We start from the raw sequence: 15,709 nt of genomic DNA on the forward strand, positions 1-15,709 counted from the left end.
AATACAGTAAATGTATAGTATAAAAACATGCAGTGGTATTTTTACAGCGTTATGTTAAAGAAATTACATATTTTTCACTGTAATTCTACATTTATTTTTAACAGTGTATAACGTAAACAGTGTAAACAGTTAAACATACATCATGCAAGAGCTAAATCTGCCAATTGCAGGCCTTTCATTAGGCCTGAAATGTTATCTAAATTATTAATTAGACATTAATTAACTTATCCAGACCATAATCAACTCTCGATGGCATCGCTAGCCTCCGATATTTACTAGATTATGATCCCATTTGCTGCTCGACTTCCATTCATAATTTAATCATGGAATGGATGATCGAGACTTTGTTTTTATCGCACAGACTTTAGTAATGAGGATCGAGGCTAGGCCGAAATTTCGATCGCTTAATTCTTGGTTCATAGTGGATCAATTTGACAGAAATTTTCAGCAAATTGCCTTTACATTATCTAGTTTTTAACTATTATAGTGAGAATTGTCAGCTCTTTATCTTATAATGTATGTATCCATAATGTATTTTTAATATCGTATAACGTTAACAGCCCAATATCTTAAACCGTAAACTGTACAATTTCTTATCCGTACACAGTACAATATCTTATAACGTAAACAGTACAAATAATGTAACGTAAACCGTACAATATCTTAATCCTTATAAGACATATAGAAATAGATTTCACTAAAAATAAAACACACTTATATGGATATACTACTTCTGAATTTATTAACATGCTAGGTTTCGATACACATACAGATATCGTTTTCAAGCAAATAATGATAATCAACAATAAATGTGGTACAATATATAGGTAACAAGTGGAAACCATTTAACAAAATAATCAATACTATCAACGTACAATATCTTATAAAATAAACAGTATGATATCTTATAACGTAAATAGCACAATTAAATAGCTTATAACATAAACAGTACAATATATTATAACGTAAGCATAACAGCATTTGATAACGTAAACCGTACAAAATCATATAACCTAAACAGTACAAATTATAAACAGTACAGTATCTTATGACGTAAACTTAAACAGTACAATAATATAACGTAATCATTACAATATCTTATAATGTAAACAGTACAATATTTTATAACTCAAACAGTACAATATTATATAACGTAATCCGTAAATTTCTTATAACATAAACAGTACAATGTCTTTTAAGGCAAACAACATAATTTTCTAACGTAAACAGTAAATTATCTTATAACCTAGACAGTACAATATATTTTATCGTAAACATTACAATATTATCTTTTATCATAAATAGTACAATATTTTATCACCTAAACATTACAATATCGTGTAACGTAAACGAATAAAGGCGCGCTAAATTAACTATGAACGGAATGACCACTCCCTATCGGATGATGATAAAGATATATGTTAGTATTTATTAATCTAAAATACTCCGTAGTTTAAATGGCTTCATTACTATAAATATTGTTTAATACAATACACGTTCATTTGTATCAAGCTGTGTAGTGAGGGACAACGCGACATTTATTGACTTAAAGATTTAATTCAGATATTAGATAGTCATAGTTGTCAATATCAGACTACCATGAGATATTTATATAAAATATCTTTAACTTGGTCAATTTAAATAAACATTGATGATGTTATCGTCCCGTGAAAAGATGGGCTCCTGGTATCCAATAAAGAAATGAAATGAAATGAAAAAATGGCGCACGGATCGCGTGTCAGAAAGCCTAGAATGCTTCCGAGCGCCATTTGTAATGGAGTGACTGGATGAACGAGGTTAAACATATCTCACAAGGGTATACTATCGGAGTAGACTGGATTAACCAACACCAAAGACTGCCATTCAATTTGCATTCTTCGTGTATTTCGCCGAAGATAAATGATCAGAAATTAGAGTAAAAATAGAAACGACTGAAAGATACGGTTTATATCCATTCATATTACATTATTATATGTGTTGCGACCCATTTGTGTCCATTTCTAGGTGCCAAGGAATAGCGATTTAGCTCCCTTAAAGTTGAAATCAATCTAAGACTGATCGAACAGGCATTGTACGCAGGGTTTAATGCCCTACTTTTTTGCACCAATCGCGATAATGAAGACAGACACATACTATGCAGTGTGCTATGAGGGAAATCGGAATACATGTATGACCAAAAGCTTTTTAAAATGAAAAACAATTCGAAGGATTTTGTTGCACAATATAACAAGAAAAGAATATTCGGTTCAGATATACAGATATATACATTCAATTTTACTAGTAGAAGCATTGGGATCGGGCCTCTGTTGTAATGTGAGAATAAATTTACAGAGATGCTATTACATTTTGGGTAAAGCAGACGAGCACATATAACAACCTACACAATCTCATGGGGTATATATATTGATCCGTCGCGAAAAAGTTTTTTCCTGACAATATTCATGCTTTAGTCAGTAAATGTAGCCCATATATTGTTTTTGAAAGACGTACAAAACTATATTAAAAGAGTAATTTGTGTACATGAATGAATTTGTGTACATGAATGAATTGAAATCCTGTCTATTTTCCAATACAATATTATGAATATAAGTGATGCACTAGGCATTATGCCCCACATTTTAAAAATTTGGACTTTGCCCACTACCTTGAATTAGCTAACTCTAATGTGCTTTCTCATACATTCTCGAACGATAACTTCGTATTATGTCTTTTTAATTTATATTACACACCCGACTTCTAGACGCCTATTTTGTCAAATCATAGATAGTGTACCCGGGCTTCAGCTCCCCTATATTTTGCAAGTATTTTCGTTCCGATGAAATTTAAACGACCGATTTAACTGGGAGTGCTGGAGATATATACTTAGCTTAAATGTGTGCATTTTGGCATGATAGTCAGCTGGACATTTAAAGAGACAGGAATATCAAATACAACATGCCGTAAGCATCTGCATGACTGCTTGTGGGATCATTGTCAAATCTAACAGCAAATCTGCTTTCATTGGCGATGGAACGCACGCCTGTTAAATGTAGTGACCTTAGCTTTTTAAAAGCCACATTTTATACCATAAAATCACATTTTCAACATTCTAATTCTGTCAAATTCCATTTTAATCTATGGTGGGTTTAGAACATCGTGTAAACATGATTTTCGCATGTAAGCTGATATAACATATATAGAGTTGCTAGAATAAAGTGTAATCTCGAAAACGAGAGGTACGATCACCTAATTAAAGGGGTTGTCTTTTCATTACGTCTCGTTATATAACTATTTACCAACTTAAAGTATTTTATTTCGATAAGTGATGATAATGGGGTTTGCCATCCTAATTTTCAGCACCAACCGGGATAATCAAGACGATCAAACACCAATCGGAGCAGAACAATAGAACGTTAAACCCAATTTCATTCCATTTTGCATTAGTAATAGACCTCAATGTATAAGTGAACTGTATCTGTTTCACAATGTTATAAAGTGGTTACTTTAAAAGAAAATAATGACTCGGCACATCTATAAGCGTGTATATAAAGATCATTAACTATGACTCGCACTACACGAACGACGTTGACGAGAGCTATTTACCACGGGTGATAGACAGTTATCACAGGCATAAAATGAAGATGTCAAGTTTGTGTTTACTAATTTGGAATTTATTATTCTCTTTTTATATAATTGGTGAAGCCGTTGAAAGAACAGTTGTCTCTAATATTGGAACAGTAATTGGGGAGGTTCGAACTATCACTATTGGACCTTCAACAGCTGATATAACAGAGTTTCTTGGCATACCTTATGCTGAACCACCCACAGGAAATAGAAGATATTCTAAGCCAGTGAAGAAAGAGAAATTTAACAGTACATTTTCTGCCTTGCAACTTGGTGCATCCTGTCCTCAGGCCAGTCCACTTTTCACACCAAATAAAACTGACGAAGACTGTTTATTTTTGAACATTTATACCCCAGCTACATCTAACAGCGTGGCCAGATTTCCTACCATGGTCTGGATACATGGGGGTGGCTTCATTGTCGGTGATGGCAATTCCTTTGGCGGCGAAAAGTTAAGCGCTTACGGTCAGGTGGTCGTGGTAACTGTAAATTATCGTCTAGGACCTTTTGGATTTCTGAACACTGACGATGGTTCTGTGGACGCCAACAATGGCTTATGGGACCAGCATCTTGCACTTAAATGGGTTAAGGATAATATCGAAGACTTTGGTGGGGATTCCACGAAAATCACTATCTTCGGACAATCAGCTGGCGCTACTGCTGTTATGTTCCAAACCATATATCCCATGAACGCTGGATTATTTCAAAGAGCTATAGGTGAAAGTGGTGCTGCTAATATGCCCGGAGCTTTGGTACCGAAACCGGCTGAAAAGGCAAAACAATATGCTGCAAAATTGCAATGCCCAGTAACTTCTACGTCAGGAATGGTCGAATGTCTGCGAAGCAAAACAAACGTGACTGAACTTGCTATGATGTCTGATTTAAGTTTTGCTCAAGGGGGAACTGATTGGAGCCCATCAATTGATGGCGACATTGTATCAAAAGACCGAACAGACGCCCTAAATAGCCTAACTGGTGAAAAAAACCTAATACCTTTTAATAACATTGATCTTATAATGGGAACCAACGGCTATGAAGGATTTCTTATTCTAACATTTCCATTATTTGCCAAACAGTATGCCGTTATGAAAAATGAGACAGCATCCATCGACGATATAAAAGAGGCAACCAGAAATATCATCTCCTTTTTTGTAGAGGCTACGTACGGACAAGACCTGGCCGGGAAGATCTTAGACACAATCATGTTTGAGTATACGAACTTTGACGAGCCAAACAATAGAGACCTACATATTAAACAATCGACCGATTGCTTAACGGACATAAATTTCTACATACCGATTCTCAATTCCTTACAAAATCATGTCCGCAGTAAAAACCAAACTAAAACATTTCAGTATGAGTTTGATGAACTCTACCCGTTCCAACATAGAGATTCTTGGATAAAAGGAGCGGTGCACGGAGACGACGTCCCCTATGTATTTGGTTTTCCAAGAGGACTAGAGGTATACTATAATTTTACCAGTGAACAAGGTGCTACACAATGGCCTTTCTCGTCGGAAATCATGGACTATTGGACAAATTTTGCGAAAACGGGGTAAGTAAAAAATAGTTTTATTCTTAATCTAATAACAAAGCAGGTATATCCCAGAGTGTCATTCTAAAATAAAATAAATTTTATACGTTTAGCTGTCCCAGAGTCTATCGTTTACCTGTGCAAGTACACAAATACGAACTACTATAGAAAGAACCCACATACCTTTAATATTACATCGACCGCAAATGATTACTAAAATAGCTTGTGTTTGAACGCCCTCCCCTATTGCCTTGAAACGAAAATGAATATGAATAGAATTAAATTTTAGAATAATTTCTTATTGTTAAGTAATGCATTATGAGAAATCTCATAAATAATGCATAATTATCTAGATAATAAATTCAATAGAATATGCTGCTTAAAAATGTAGTAAAATAGGTGCGAGTAACAGGGCAGGATACGGTTATAATTCCTTTGAGATATAGTTACTAGACGAGACCAGGCTTTTCACTTGTCTAAAATACACAAACTTCAATTCATTTTTTGTGGACTAGCTTTACATAATATATCAACAGCATGTCATTTATATATTCCGAATTGCATATTTCACCCTATCTAGTAAAAAAGACGAAATGTGCCTAAAAGCACATAAATGTAACATGGGCGTATATAAAGTGATCTACATTCCATTTTTAAACCTTTTATTGTAATTTGTAATCAATTGTGCTTGTTTGAGGCCCGTTTAGTCCATTCTACACACCTTTTTATTATCATTTTGTCATTCATTTCTAATTACTTCAGCACTGCCTCCTGAGTTATATTTTGCTTTGTTCATTACAAATGGCGCTCGAAATCATCATGTCGTATAGCCTACTGATTTTAAAATCTTCACTGTCTTAAATATTAGATATTTTTACGGTAAGATAACGACATCAATATTGAATGCAATAAATCAATATTGAATTCCATGTCGTTTATTTTTATTTTATTTCGAATATTATGGAAAATATTTAATTAAGAGGTTTAGATTCTGTGCGATTAGAATGGAACCCATAAATATCAACGATTCCCGAAACCAACAGTAAACTAAAATCCGAGTTATACCCCTTGATAATATAAAGCATATACTTTTAAAGTAAAATAAACGTTTATCATTTCAGATCTCCTACAAATGCTGACGACCGAACTTCGACTCTTGTTCAGTGGAAGGAATTCAGCAACACCCAGAAAGAATATTTATATATGACATCGAAGCTTATAGAACAACGAGACAATCTTTTTGCCCGACGTGTGGAATTTTGGACCAGTTATTTACCTGCGTATATTAAAAGAGTAACTATCGTAACAAATGATACAGCAGCCAAACCATGTCCCGTTCCCAAAAATGCATCCTCCAAAATATCGATTAATGTTAGCTATATTGCTTTCTTGATCTTAACTTTAATCTATTCCGTTTAAACTTCAATTTGTTTAATCTATCAACAGATAAACCTGACAATTTCTTATGAAGGATGGAAACTAATATAATTTTAGTAAAAGACATCTAAGTTTTTCCTAAGCACGGCGAAGGACTCTTTATGCTAATACCAGTGTTAGAGTAAATTTATCTTTGGTTTATATATTATGTTAATACCAGCAATATGGTAGCGTTTATATATTTTTGGTGCAGTATATATAAGCGTTAATTTAATTTTGGAGTATATATTAAACAGATACCAACAACATGTTAATGTTTATTACGGTACGAACACGTTTTGTTTCGAAAGAGTTTACTATTTTGTTGTTAACGTTTATTTATTTCTCGTTTATATATTATGGTAATAGTAGTAACATGTTAATGTTTAGTTAGTTTTGGTTTATATATTATGGCAATACCAACAACATGTTAAATTTTATTTAGTTTTGGTGTATATATTATGCGAATACCAACAACATGTTAAAGTTTATTTAGTTTTGGTATATATATTATGCGAATACCAACAACATATTAAAGTTTATTTAGTTTTGGTGTATATATTATGCGAATACCAACAACATGTTAAAGTTTATTTAGTTTTGGTGTATATATTATGCGTATACCAACAGCATGTTAAAGTTTATTTAGTGTTGGTGTATATATTTATGCTCATATCACACTTAAATATTTAAATTGAAATTCGAATGTTCAAATATCAATTATTTATAAAAATAGCAAAATTTTATGTTTATTATATTTCGCTCGCTCGCAAAGCGTACCACTGTATAGCCTCATTTATAGATCCATACGCCGTCGCAATTGACCCCGTCCCGTTTTAGCTAACACGTGACTGAATACAAAATTGTATCATGATTTCACAACAACGGTGACCTGATTGGACAAGATACTACTACACTTGTGTTTATAAATATACCGACCTCGACAAATATGTGTAAGGTACACAAAGGGCGGATTTAGTGGGGGCGCACTTCGTGCACGCCGCCACCCCCGCCTTAACTGGATCCAGGTGTCAGATGTTTTAATAAATTAACTTTTAGAATTTCGTCTTTTATACAGTTCATAAGTTCCAGAAGAAACTGTTCACACTGCCTGTCTCGACCTGAACTATTTTCCAAGATTTCTGATTGAAAAAGTCCCATTATAATTCATTATTTTAGAACCGGATTCTTGTCTCAGATACCGAAAATGGCATTTTCGGGATTCTAATTTTCGACATTTTCCGGGGGAGACCACTCAGCAGATCCCCAGTTGTGCGCTTTGCGTCTTTGGCGTTCACAGCCTGTGGCTTTGCCGCCCGTGCTCCCTATCAATGGTCTCTGGATCCACCCTTGTACGCCGCGAAATGAATGTATGTTGATATTGAGGTTTATATTTATAGAAAGATAAAGGTGGGAACGGCCTTTGATAAATTAGACTAGGTTGGCGACCAAATTTAGTCCTCGCGTGGTTTAGAGCGGTGTGTGATAGCTACACAACCATGACTTTCGTTGAAAGGATTTTATGGATACAGTTTTTAACACTTATTGTAACCAGTCTAGCATCTCATAGAACAGTTAACTCTAGTGTGGGTATAATTATAGGCGATGTTCAAACTATTACTATTGGGCCAACCTCAGCGGCCATTACCACGTTTCTTGGTATACCGTATGCCGAGCCTCCGACAGGGAATCGGAGATTTAGAAAACCGGTAAAAAAAGAAAAATTTAACGACACCTTTTCTGCGTTGACATTTGGCGCATCCTGTCCTCAATACTCGCCTTATTATACTCCTGATAAAATGGACGAGGATTGCTTATTTTTAAATATATATTCCCCCGATACAACTGGTAGTGCCGACAAAGTACCTGTTATGGTCTGGATCCACGGTGGAGGGTTTAGGATAGGAGATGGAAAAGCTTACGGTGGTGAAAAATTAGCTGCTTATGGACAAGTGGTGGTAGTTACATTAAATTATCGTTTAGGCCCACTTGGGTTCTTAAACGTATTCGACGATATTGTGGATGCAAACAATGGCCTATGGGATCAACGAATGGCTATGGTGTGGGTGAAAGACAACATACTAAGTTTCGGCGGGGATCCAAATAATATCACACTATTTGGCCAATCGTCAGGTGCAGCAGCTGTCATGTATCAAGCAACATATCCTGGTAATCAAGGTATAATACACAGAGCTATAGCTGAAAGTGGTTCTTGTAATGCAGAATGGGCCCTTATTTCAAAACCTGTTGATAAAGCTAAAGAGTATGCCCGCAAATTCAATTGTCCTGTCATCACCAATATTGACATGGTTCGATGTTTAAGAAATCTAGATAATCTTACCTTAATTGCAAAGTGGTCTGATTTGAGTTCCTCTATCGGTGACCAGGATTGGGGCCCATCCCTTGATGACGACATTGTAGACGTAAATAAATTAATTGCGTTGACGGATCCCACCAGTAACACTAAGCTGTCAGAATTTAATAATTTGGATTTACTTATGGGTTTAAATGGATATGATGGTCAATCGTTCCTTACACCACCAGCCTTTGCAATGCAATATGCTATTTTAACCAACTCTACAACTTCCATCAATGAAATTAAAAGCGTTAATAGACATATAATATCTACCGTACTGTATGAGAGGTATGGGTATAGTGTCGCCCACAAAATTCTTGACGCTGTAATGTTTGAGTATACAAACTTCGAGGAAGCCGCCAATAAAGATCTGCATATCAAACAATCAACGGATTTCATGACAGCTATAAACTTTCTATATCCAACCATTTTAGCTCTAGACAACCATGCCAATGAAAACACGAGGGCTAAAACCTACCAATACCAATTTGATGAACTATTCCCATTTCAATATCGCGATCCTTGGATCAAAGGCGCTGTCCATTCGGATGAAACTCTTTATGTATTTGGCTTTCCGGAATCAATCGAGACATTTTACAATTATACCCAATTAGGTAGTGCGTCACAATGGAATTTAGTTGCTAAAGTGATGGATTATTGGACAAATTTTGCCAAATCGGGGTAAGATATTTTCATAGTTTAAGTAATATAAAATAAATATTACGGTGTTTAGACATTCTTAAGTAGGAACATGCGTAGTCGTTCATAACTAGTGTGTGTGTGTGTGTGTGTGTGTGTGGGGGGGGGGGGGTGTCACTAACGTGTGCGCTATAGATTATAAGCTATTGTACATGTACCTGACAAAGAGTAGGATCGCCCGACTTCGTGAGTTTTCTCCCGTTTTCTTCCACTGCTTAAGACCCGTGTACGCAAGCAGAATATTGTCTAAATATATGTACCTCTCTCCCATATTAATCAAATAGCGTAACTCTGTTTAGCTTACACAGAAGATGCACGTATTTAACACCAGAATTAAGGTTCACACAAGCATTTTCTTCGGGTTGCATCTCTGTTCACCCCGCTTTTAAGAACATTTCAGGATCTGTGCCATGGATATGCTGCTTCCTTTCAATATCCGGTAATGTACATCGTTTCTTATTCTTAAATTTGCACTTAATCAAATTTCAGTGATCCTAATGTGCCGAGGTCGCCCACGATAGAATGGAATGAATATACCAACACGAAAAGGGAATATTTATACATTGCATCACAAAGAACAGCTATGAAACACAATTTAGATGCCAAACACGTCGACTTTTGGATAAACTATCTTCCTGGGTATATCAAACGAGTTACAGAAACTGTTGTGAAAGAGAACGAGTACTGTACGAGCTCATCTTGCAATATTTCTATTGCCAGATGTAACATAGTAATACCATTTGTATTGATATTATTTGTCTTTTTGTCACATATGTAGAGAAAACACGACTATACTAACTTTGTTTTCGCTTAATAAATATGGTTTCTTATCACATAGTATAATCCTGTAACCCATATCTATTTAAAATAATCTTAAAATAATCATGTTTATGTCAGATTTAGATAAAAAGCTTGCTATAATTTTTTTGGTTTAATATCGTAGCAACAGTACTTGATAATCGGGACTAAGTTCTAGATTATCCATTTTTAAATTAAATTATTAAATGTCGATCTTGTTTCAATCCATTTAAATCTCACCCATCCGATGTTCTAGAGTGTTAGGCTTATCAAGTGAATATATGTCTAAAATTCAAATTATTATTATATCATTTGAAGCCAAAAACAAAAACCCGCAATTGGTGGAATTAGCTCGTACATAATGCATCTTTAACTTTAAATACATATTGGTATTTAAAACAATGTGTCGTGAGTAAAGTTATAGGATTTGAATCATTCAGATCAAAAGAAATGGTCGCTACGGGCCCAACAACGTTTAAAGTATAGAACGTTGATTGATGCTTCGTCTCCTCAAACTTCCGCTGTTACCAGTAAACTCTTTAAAACACCCATTTGGGATTGTCTTTCTAACAATTCTCATTGGTTACTGAGATAATGAATAATAATATGGTCATTTCGATGTTCGCGGCCACGCCCATTTTGCTGAAATCGCCGAATTAATTGGGCCATATATATCATATGAACGGACAGGCCGATCAACATAAAATTTGGAATATCAGCCTTGATTTGACACGGAATAACCCATTTTATCAAACAGGGGCCTGTTTCACAAAATTTTAACTAAGATAAAATCCAAATTTTAGTAATTTGATTGGATAATATTAGATTGATTTTAGTGCTTAGCCAATCAAAATTGAAGTATCTGCTAAAATTAGATTTTATCTTTAGTTAAGATTTGGTGAAACAGGCCCCTGGCTTCTAAACTATTTTTACTTTAACAAACCAGAATTATTCTCTTTTCAAGATTTTTATAATGAAAAAAGAATAATTTTGGTTCTAATTATGTGATAAACCACTTACTAACTTTAAACAAGATTAAGATTGGTGTATTACAACTGTGTTATCGTTACATGCTGTTCGCCATAGATAAATTAGCAAAGTGCAAGGGAAGTAACTATGATCTTTGTTTTAAAAATATGAAGGTATACAATTATTCTCAAATCAACGTGTATAATGACCAACTTGCGTCATTTTGATCAATCATTCACGGACATAACACATCCAAAGTTTGAGCACAGTTTAATGGACACCCTAAGTCAATAAGTCTTCATTTTGATTTTGGGGTCTATTAAAACCATCAGTATTGCGTGGATTATAGGCCAGTTAATTTATGATTACCCCCAAAAAATTGCAAGAAAAGGTTTTAATGCATTTTTGCGTTTATTTATAAGGTATACCGTATACTTTATTACATCCCAAAAGTTACCAAATTTTGCGCACCAGAACGTGGTAAAAATTGGTAAAATCCAAGATGGCCTACATTAGACTACTCAATGTTCAAGAAAATCCTAAATGGTTGTTTTTAGAACCTATATGTATAATAAACATATAACAATATGATACAAAAATGTCAAATAAATGACCCCATTAAAAGTAATATGACGTCATATAGCCAAATAATGACATACTATGACGACCGGCACATCTACGTACTAAAACATTTAAAGTTTTGCTTTTATGCCCTATAAATCTTTATATAGAGGTTAACAGGAATTAACATTGAAGTATCTTTGATCATAAAAATTACATCTGGCATTATAATAACGCAAGGTGGACAGTTTATGATGTACTGTTATGTCATGTCTTTCTTGGTTGTCATCTTATAGCTGTTGTAAGCTACCCTAAAGATATTATCATGATAGTTCATGAACACAGTTCCTTTGGAGATGAGTGGACGGTGCTTGTAGCGCAACATTATCACTCCAAACTTTAAGATGGCGACCACAGAATAACACGACGTTATAGTCGCCATAAACGGTCTATATTGCACGTTCTGTTATTGATCTCCTTTTATAAAATTTTGGAACAGCAAATTTTGACCAATGCCATGGATCCTGGATACTATCAAACCCACTGAACAACTTTTTCACGGGGGGGGGGGGGGGGGGGCGAAACTTTTTGCACCCCCCCCCCCCCAGTTGCGGGCCTGTCTACAATTGAGAGAATAACCAATTTTGCTATTTTATGACGCAATAATGCAGAGTTATGCCCATTCATATATATGGGTTCTCTGTCATAGATTTCTAGGGTAGGGTTACCCATGAAAATGGCACAAGGGAGCATCGGACATAATATGGAAACCATTTCATATGAAAGATTGACCCGGACACCTTGTGTCGCTTAGAAATTGACGACTTTATGCTTGTCTGAAGTTTTCCCTTTTACAGGAAAATAATTTAAAGAATTTAGCATTTACCCTCAAAATTTACCACTTTCCGATACCCCGATGTTGGTAAACTTTTAGGATGTGATTCAGTACCCCGAACTCTATCAGAAACCATCAAAAACCTTTTCTTGCAATTGTTTGGGGGGTGGCCTCCCCTTTTTCATAATTTCACTGATGTACTAAAAGACCTAACAATTAATCTCAAAATTTGGAACTTTTAGAAAGTCACATTTTGGTAAAATTTTAGAATGTCATTCAGTATACCCAACAACCATCAAAAACTTTGTCTTGCAATTTGTTGGGGGTAGACACTTATTTTTCGTAAATTGACTGGACTATTAGGGTAATGGCTATTGTTGTATTTCAACCGATCTTTGACCTTGCTGTGTTTTTTTAAAAATACTCTTATTTTCAATATTTTGTGTAGCAATGAACTAGTTAACTTCTTAAACCCTTTTGCTGTCATATGTGTTCCTATAGGAACGGTCGTCTCAGATCGGACAATGTCCTCTCACCATTCCTGTCCGTCCCTATTAAGCTGCAATAGGAATATACCGCTCTATCCCACCTCTGTTCTAAGGCTATTTTGGATTCCTTACCTTCTTTTTTTCACCTCGATACTTCATTGTTCGCTAAAAGGGGTCATTTCTCGTCACATCGGACACAAAATTCAACGAAGCTTCGAACCCACAACTCCCGATCTTCGCAAACGCGAGTTTCATAATGGTGAACCAATTCAAACGTATTTGGTTTAAGGTTTTGAATCGCAAAATTATACTTGAAAAAATAGTGTTATATTATTATAAAATTTGTGTCAGATGTGGGAAGAATTGATTCCTTTTGCCCCCCCCCCCCCAAAAAAAAAGAAAAGAAAGATGAATCACGGCAGAAAATAGATAGTAGGGACAGAGTAATCTACACAGCTGCAACAGGTAACAGCAATCTGACAAGATACATTTTAATCCAAATTCCGCGTTACAGTCTCTCAAAAAGAACACAGACACAGGTCGTCTGACCAATTATTTAACATGCATCATGTGATATTCTCCTTATCAACCGATATCCTCCTCGCAGTGTTTGGTTTGATTAGACATAATTCCACCCAAACACTGCCAAATTATGACTGATCAACAGTCCGGTCAACAATCAATACATTAAAGCCTACTAAATCAATCGGTATTAGTCAGATCGTTACTAGGTTACTATAAAAGTATATATTGACAATCGCGACCACATTACGTCATAACGCACGAAATTAAATTTATTATGCTTAATTAAGCAGTGCATAGTAAACTATTGCAGACATATTAATTGTGTGACAAAGGAGGCTATCCAAAATAGCTACAAACGTAAACATTGTACAATCACCATACGTGGTAGCTGTTTATCATAAGTTTAAACCACGTAGCTGACTTCTAACAGTTGTTTTTGGCTTGTGCTTGTTTGATAAAATAAAAGTACTTCATGGATTTTCTTCACAAAAATGGATAAATATCATTGAATACATGATAGGTGGGCCCTAATTAAGGTTGATACAAACAGACACGTTTACATAATTTATGTCGGAGATTTAAGTCAAAAGTGTTTTGATCGGCGGCGACGACACTCGATGCATCCAAGCGTACAATGTTACTAGATACCAGTAGGCCTATTAACAAACACTTTGATTTTATTAAGAGGTCACTCCTGTTAAGCGGCCAGTCATGAAAATTCCCTTGAAGGGCTGCTGAATACAGATTCCGCTGTCAGGAGAGATTTGATTGAACGACATAAATAGACACTCCGTCAAAACCCCAACATTTCGCTCTCTGTGCGAATTTCTCGGGCCATTGCTTCAGGTCTGTAAAGGTGAGCCCGTCTCAAACAATTTTTTTTATATGAATACATGGTATAACAAAAGAAAATATTACAATTAACTTTCCAGCACTGGATAAGGTCTGTAAAATTCTTGTGCTTTGAACTTGACCTACATTTAACACATTACACAGAATTGGCACAGTATCTGAGCCTATGGATAAGCGATAATCATGGTTTTGTCGGTTCAAATGAATTTTCAGGTACATGTTGTACTACTGACTGACTTAATAAACCACGGAAATGTACCTACATTTTGTCGTTATCGATTTTGTTCAGGCGACTGCACATACTCTCTTTATCACCCATGTAGTTTTGAGCCCAAGCTTGGAATTTCTGCAGTCAAGTCCTACGGTCTTCGGTAGATAGCCCAGAAAATGGCGGGATTTTCCAGTCACTCATGGCCATGTAATACTACAGGGCATATATACTGTAGAAATTATTTAAGTTCTGTAAAGTTAGCTAGTACCAGTGACAACGAGAACTAGGCCAACAAGGATATGTCTGGTAGTTTTAAATCGGGCAATGGCATCATAGTCTGGTAATCCAAATATGGTAATCTCATGCGTTAGAAACTTGGACACCCGCTTCTGTAAGTATACTGTGTTGAAATTCAGGGTAGCCTCTATGCAGCTGAACAATCAGATAAAAGTGTACCTGGCCACTTTCCCGGGGGGGGGGGGGTCAGTACATGACTCATGCACGTATCCTCTTTATAAAGAACGTGTGGTATTTAAGTTTCTTTAGGCATCATTTTTTGTTGCCACAGCCTCCTCGGCTGAGAGGTTGGGAAACACCGCCGCAAAACTCAAGCTAGGGGATAGAGAACTTAAAATGTCATAGCTGTGTGTGTAGTTTCCTGTATATAACCGTTGTATTATAGATGTTATTAAGATCTAAAAACATAGTTATCAACAAAGTGTTCCAGATTTACTTGATCATGGGAAATAAGTCTATGTACAGTCCTGGTATCACGGGCCGTTTTCTGGGAGTTCCTAATTAGATAGTCACAACTGTTCCCGTAGTGTTACAGCCATTCTATTTGATCAAATGATCCATCAAA

At 35.5% G+C, this 15,709-nt stretch overlaps 2 protein-coding genes across 2 annotated transcripts; both read left to right on the forward strand.

The window, feature by feature from the left end:
- Positions 1-3,572: 3,572 nt before the first annotated feature.
- LOC126814732 (neuroligin-4, Y-linked) lies at positions 3,573-7,580 on the forward strand. The gene is made up of 2 exons (XM_050540100.2): positions 3,573-5,158; positions 6,259-7,580. Exons 1-2 carry the CDS (start codon positions 3,615-3,617, stop codon positions 6,554-6,556), a joined length of 1,842 nt encoding a protein of 613 aa, XP_050396057.1. The 5' UTR covers positions 3,573-3,614; the 3' UTR covers positions 6,557-7,580.
- A 394-nt stretch (positions 7,581-7,974) lies between these two features.
- LOC126814733 (neuroligin-4, Y-linked) lies at positions 7,975-10,445 on the forward strand. The gene is made up of 2 exons (XM_050540101.2): positions 7,975-9,590; positions 10,098-10,445. The coding sequence occupies exons 1-2, from the start codon at positions 8,053-8,055 to the stop codon at positions 10,384-10,386; spliced, it is 1,827 nt and encodes a 608-aa protein (XP_050396058.1). The 5' UTR covers positions 7,975-8,052; the 3' UTR covers positions 10,387-10,445.
- Positions 10,446-15,709: the final 5,264 nt, after the last annotated feature.

This window comes from Patella vulgata, chromosome 3 (assembly GCF_932274485.2).
Source record: "Patella vulgata chromosome 3, xgPatVulg1.2, whole genome shotgun sequence".
NCBI lineage: Eukaryota > Metazoa > Mollusca > Gastropoda > Patellidae > Patella > Patella vulgata.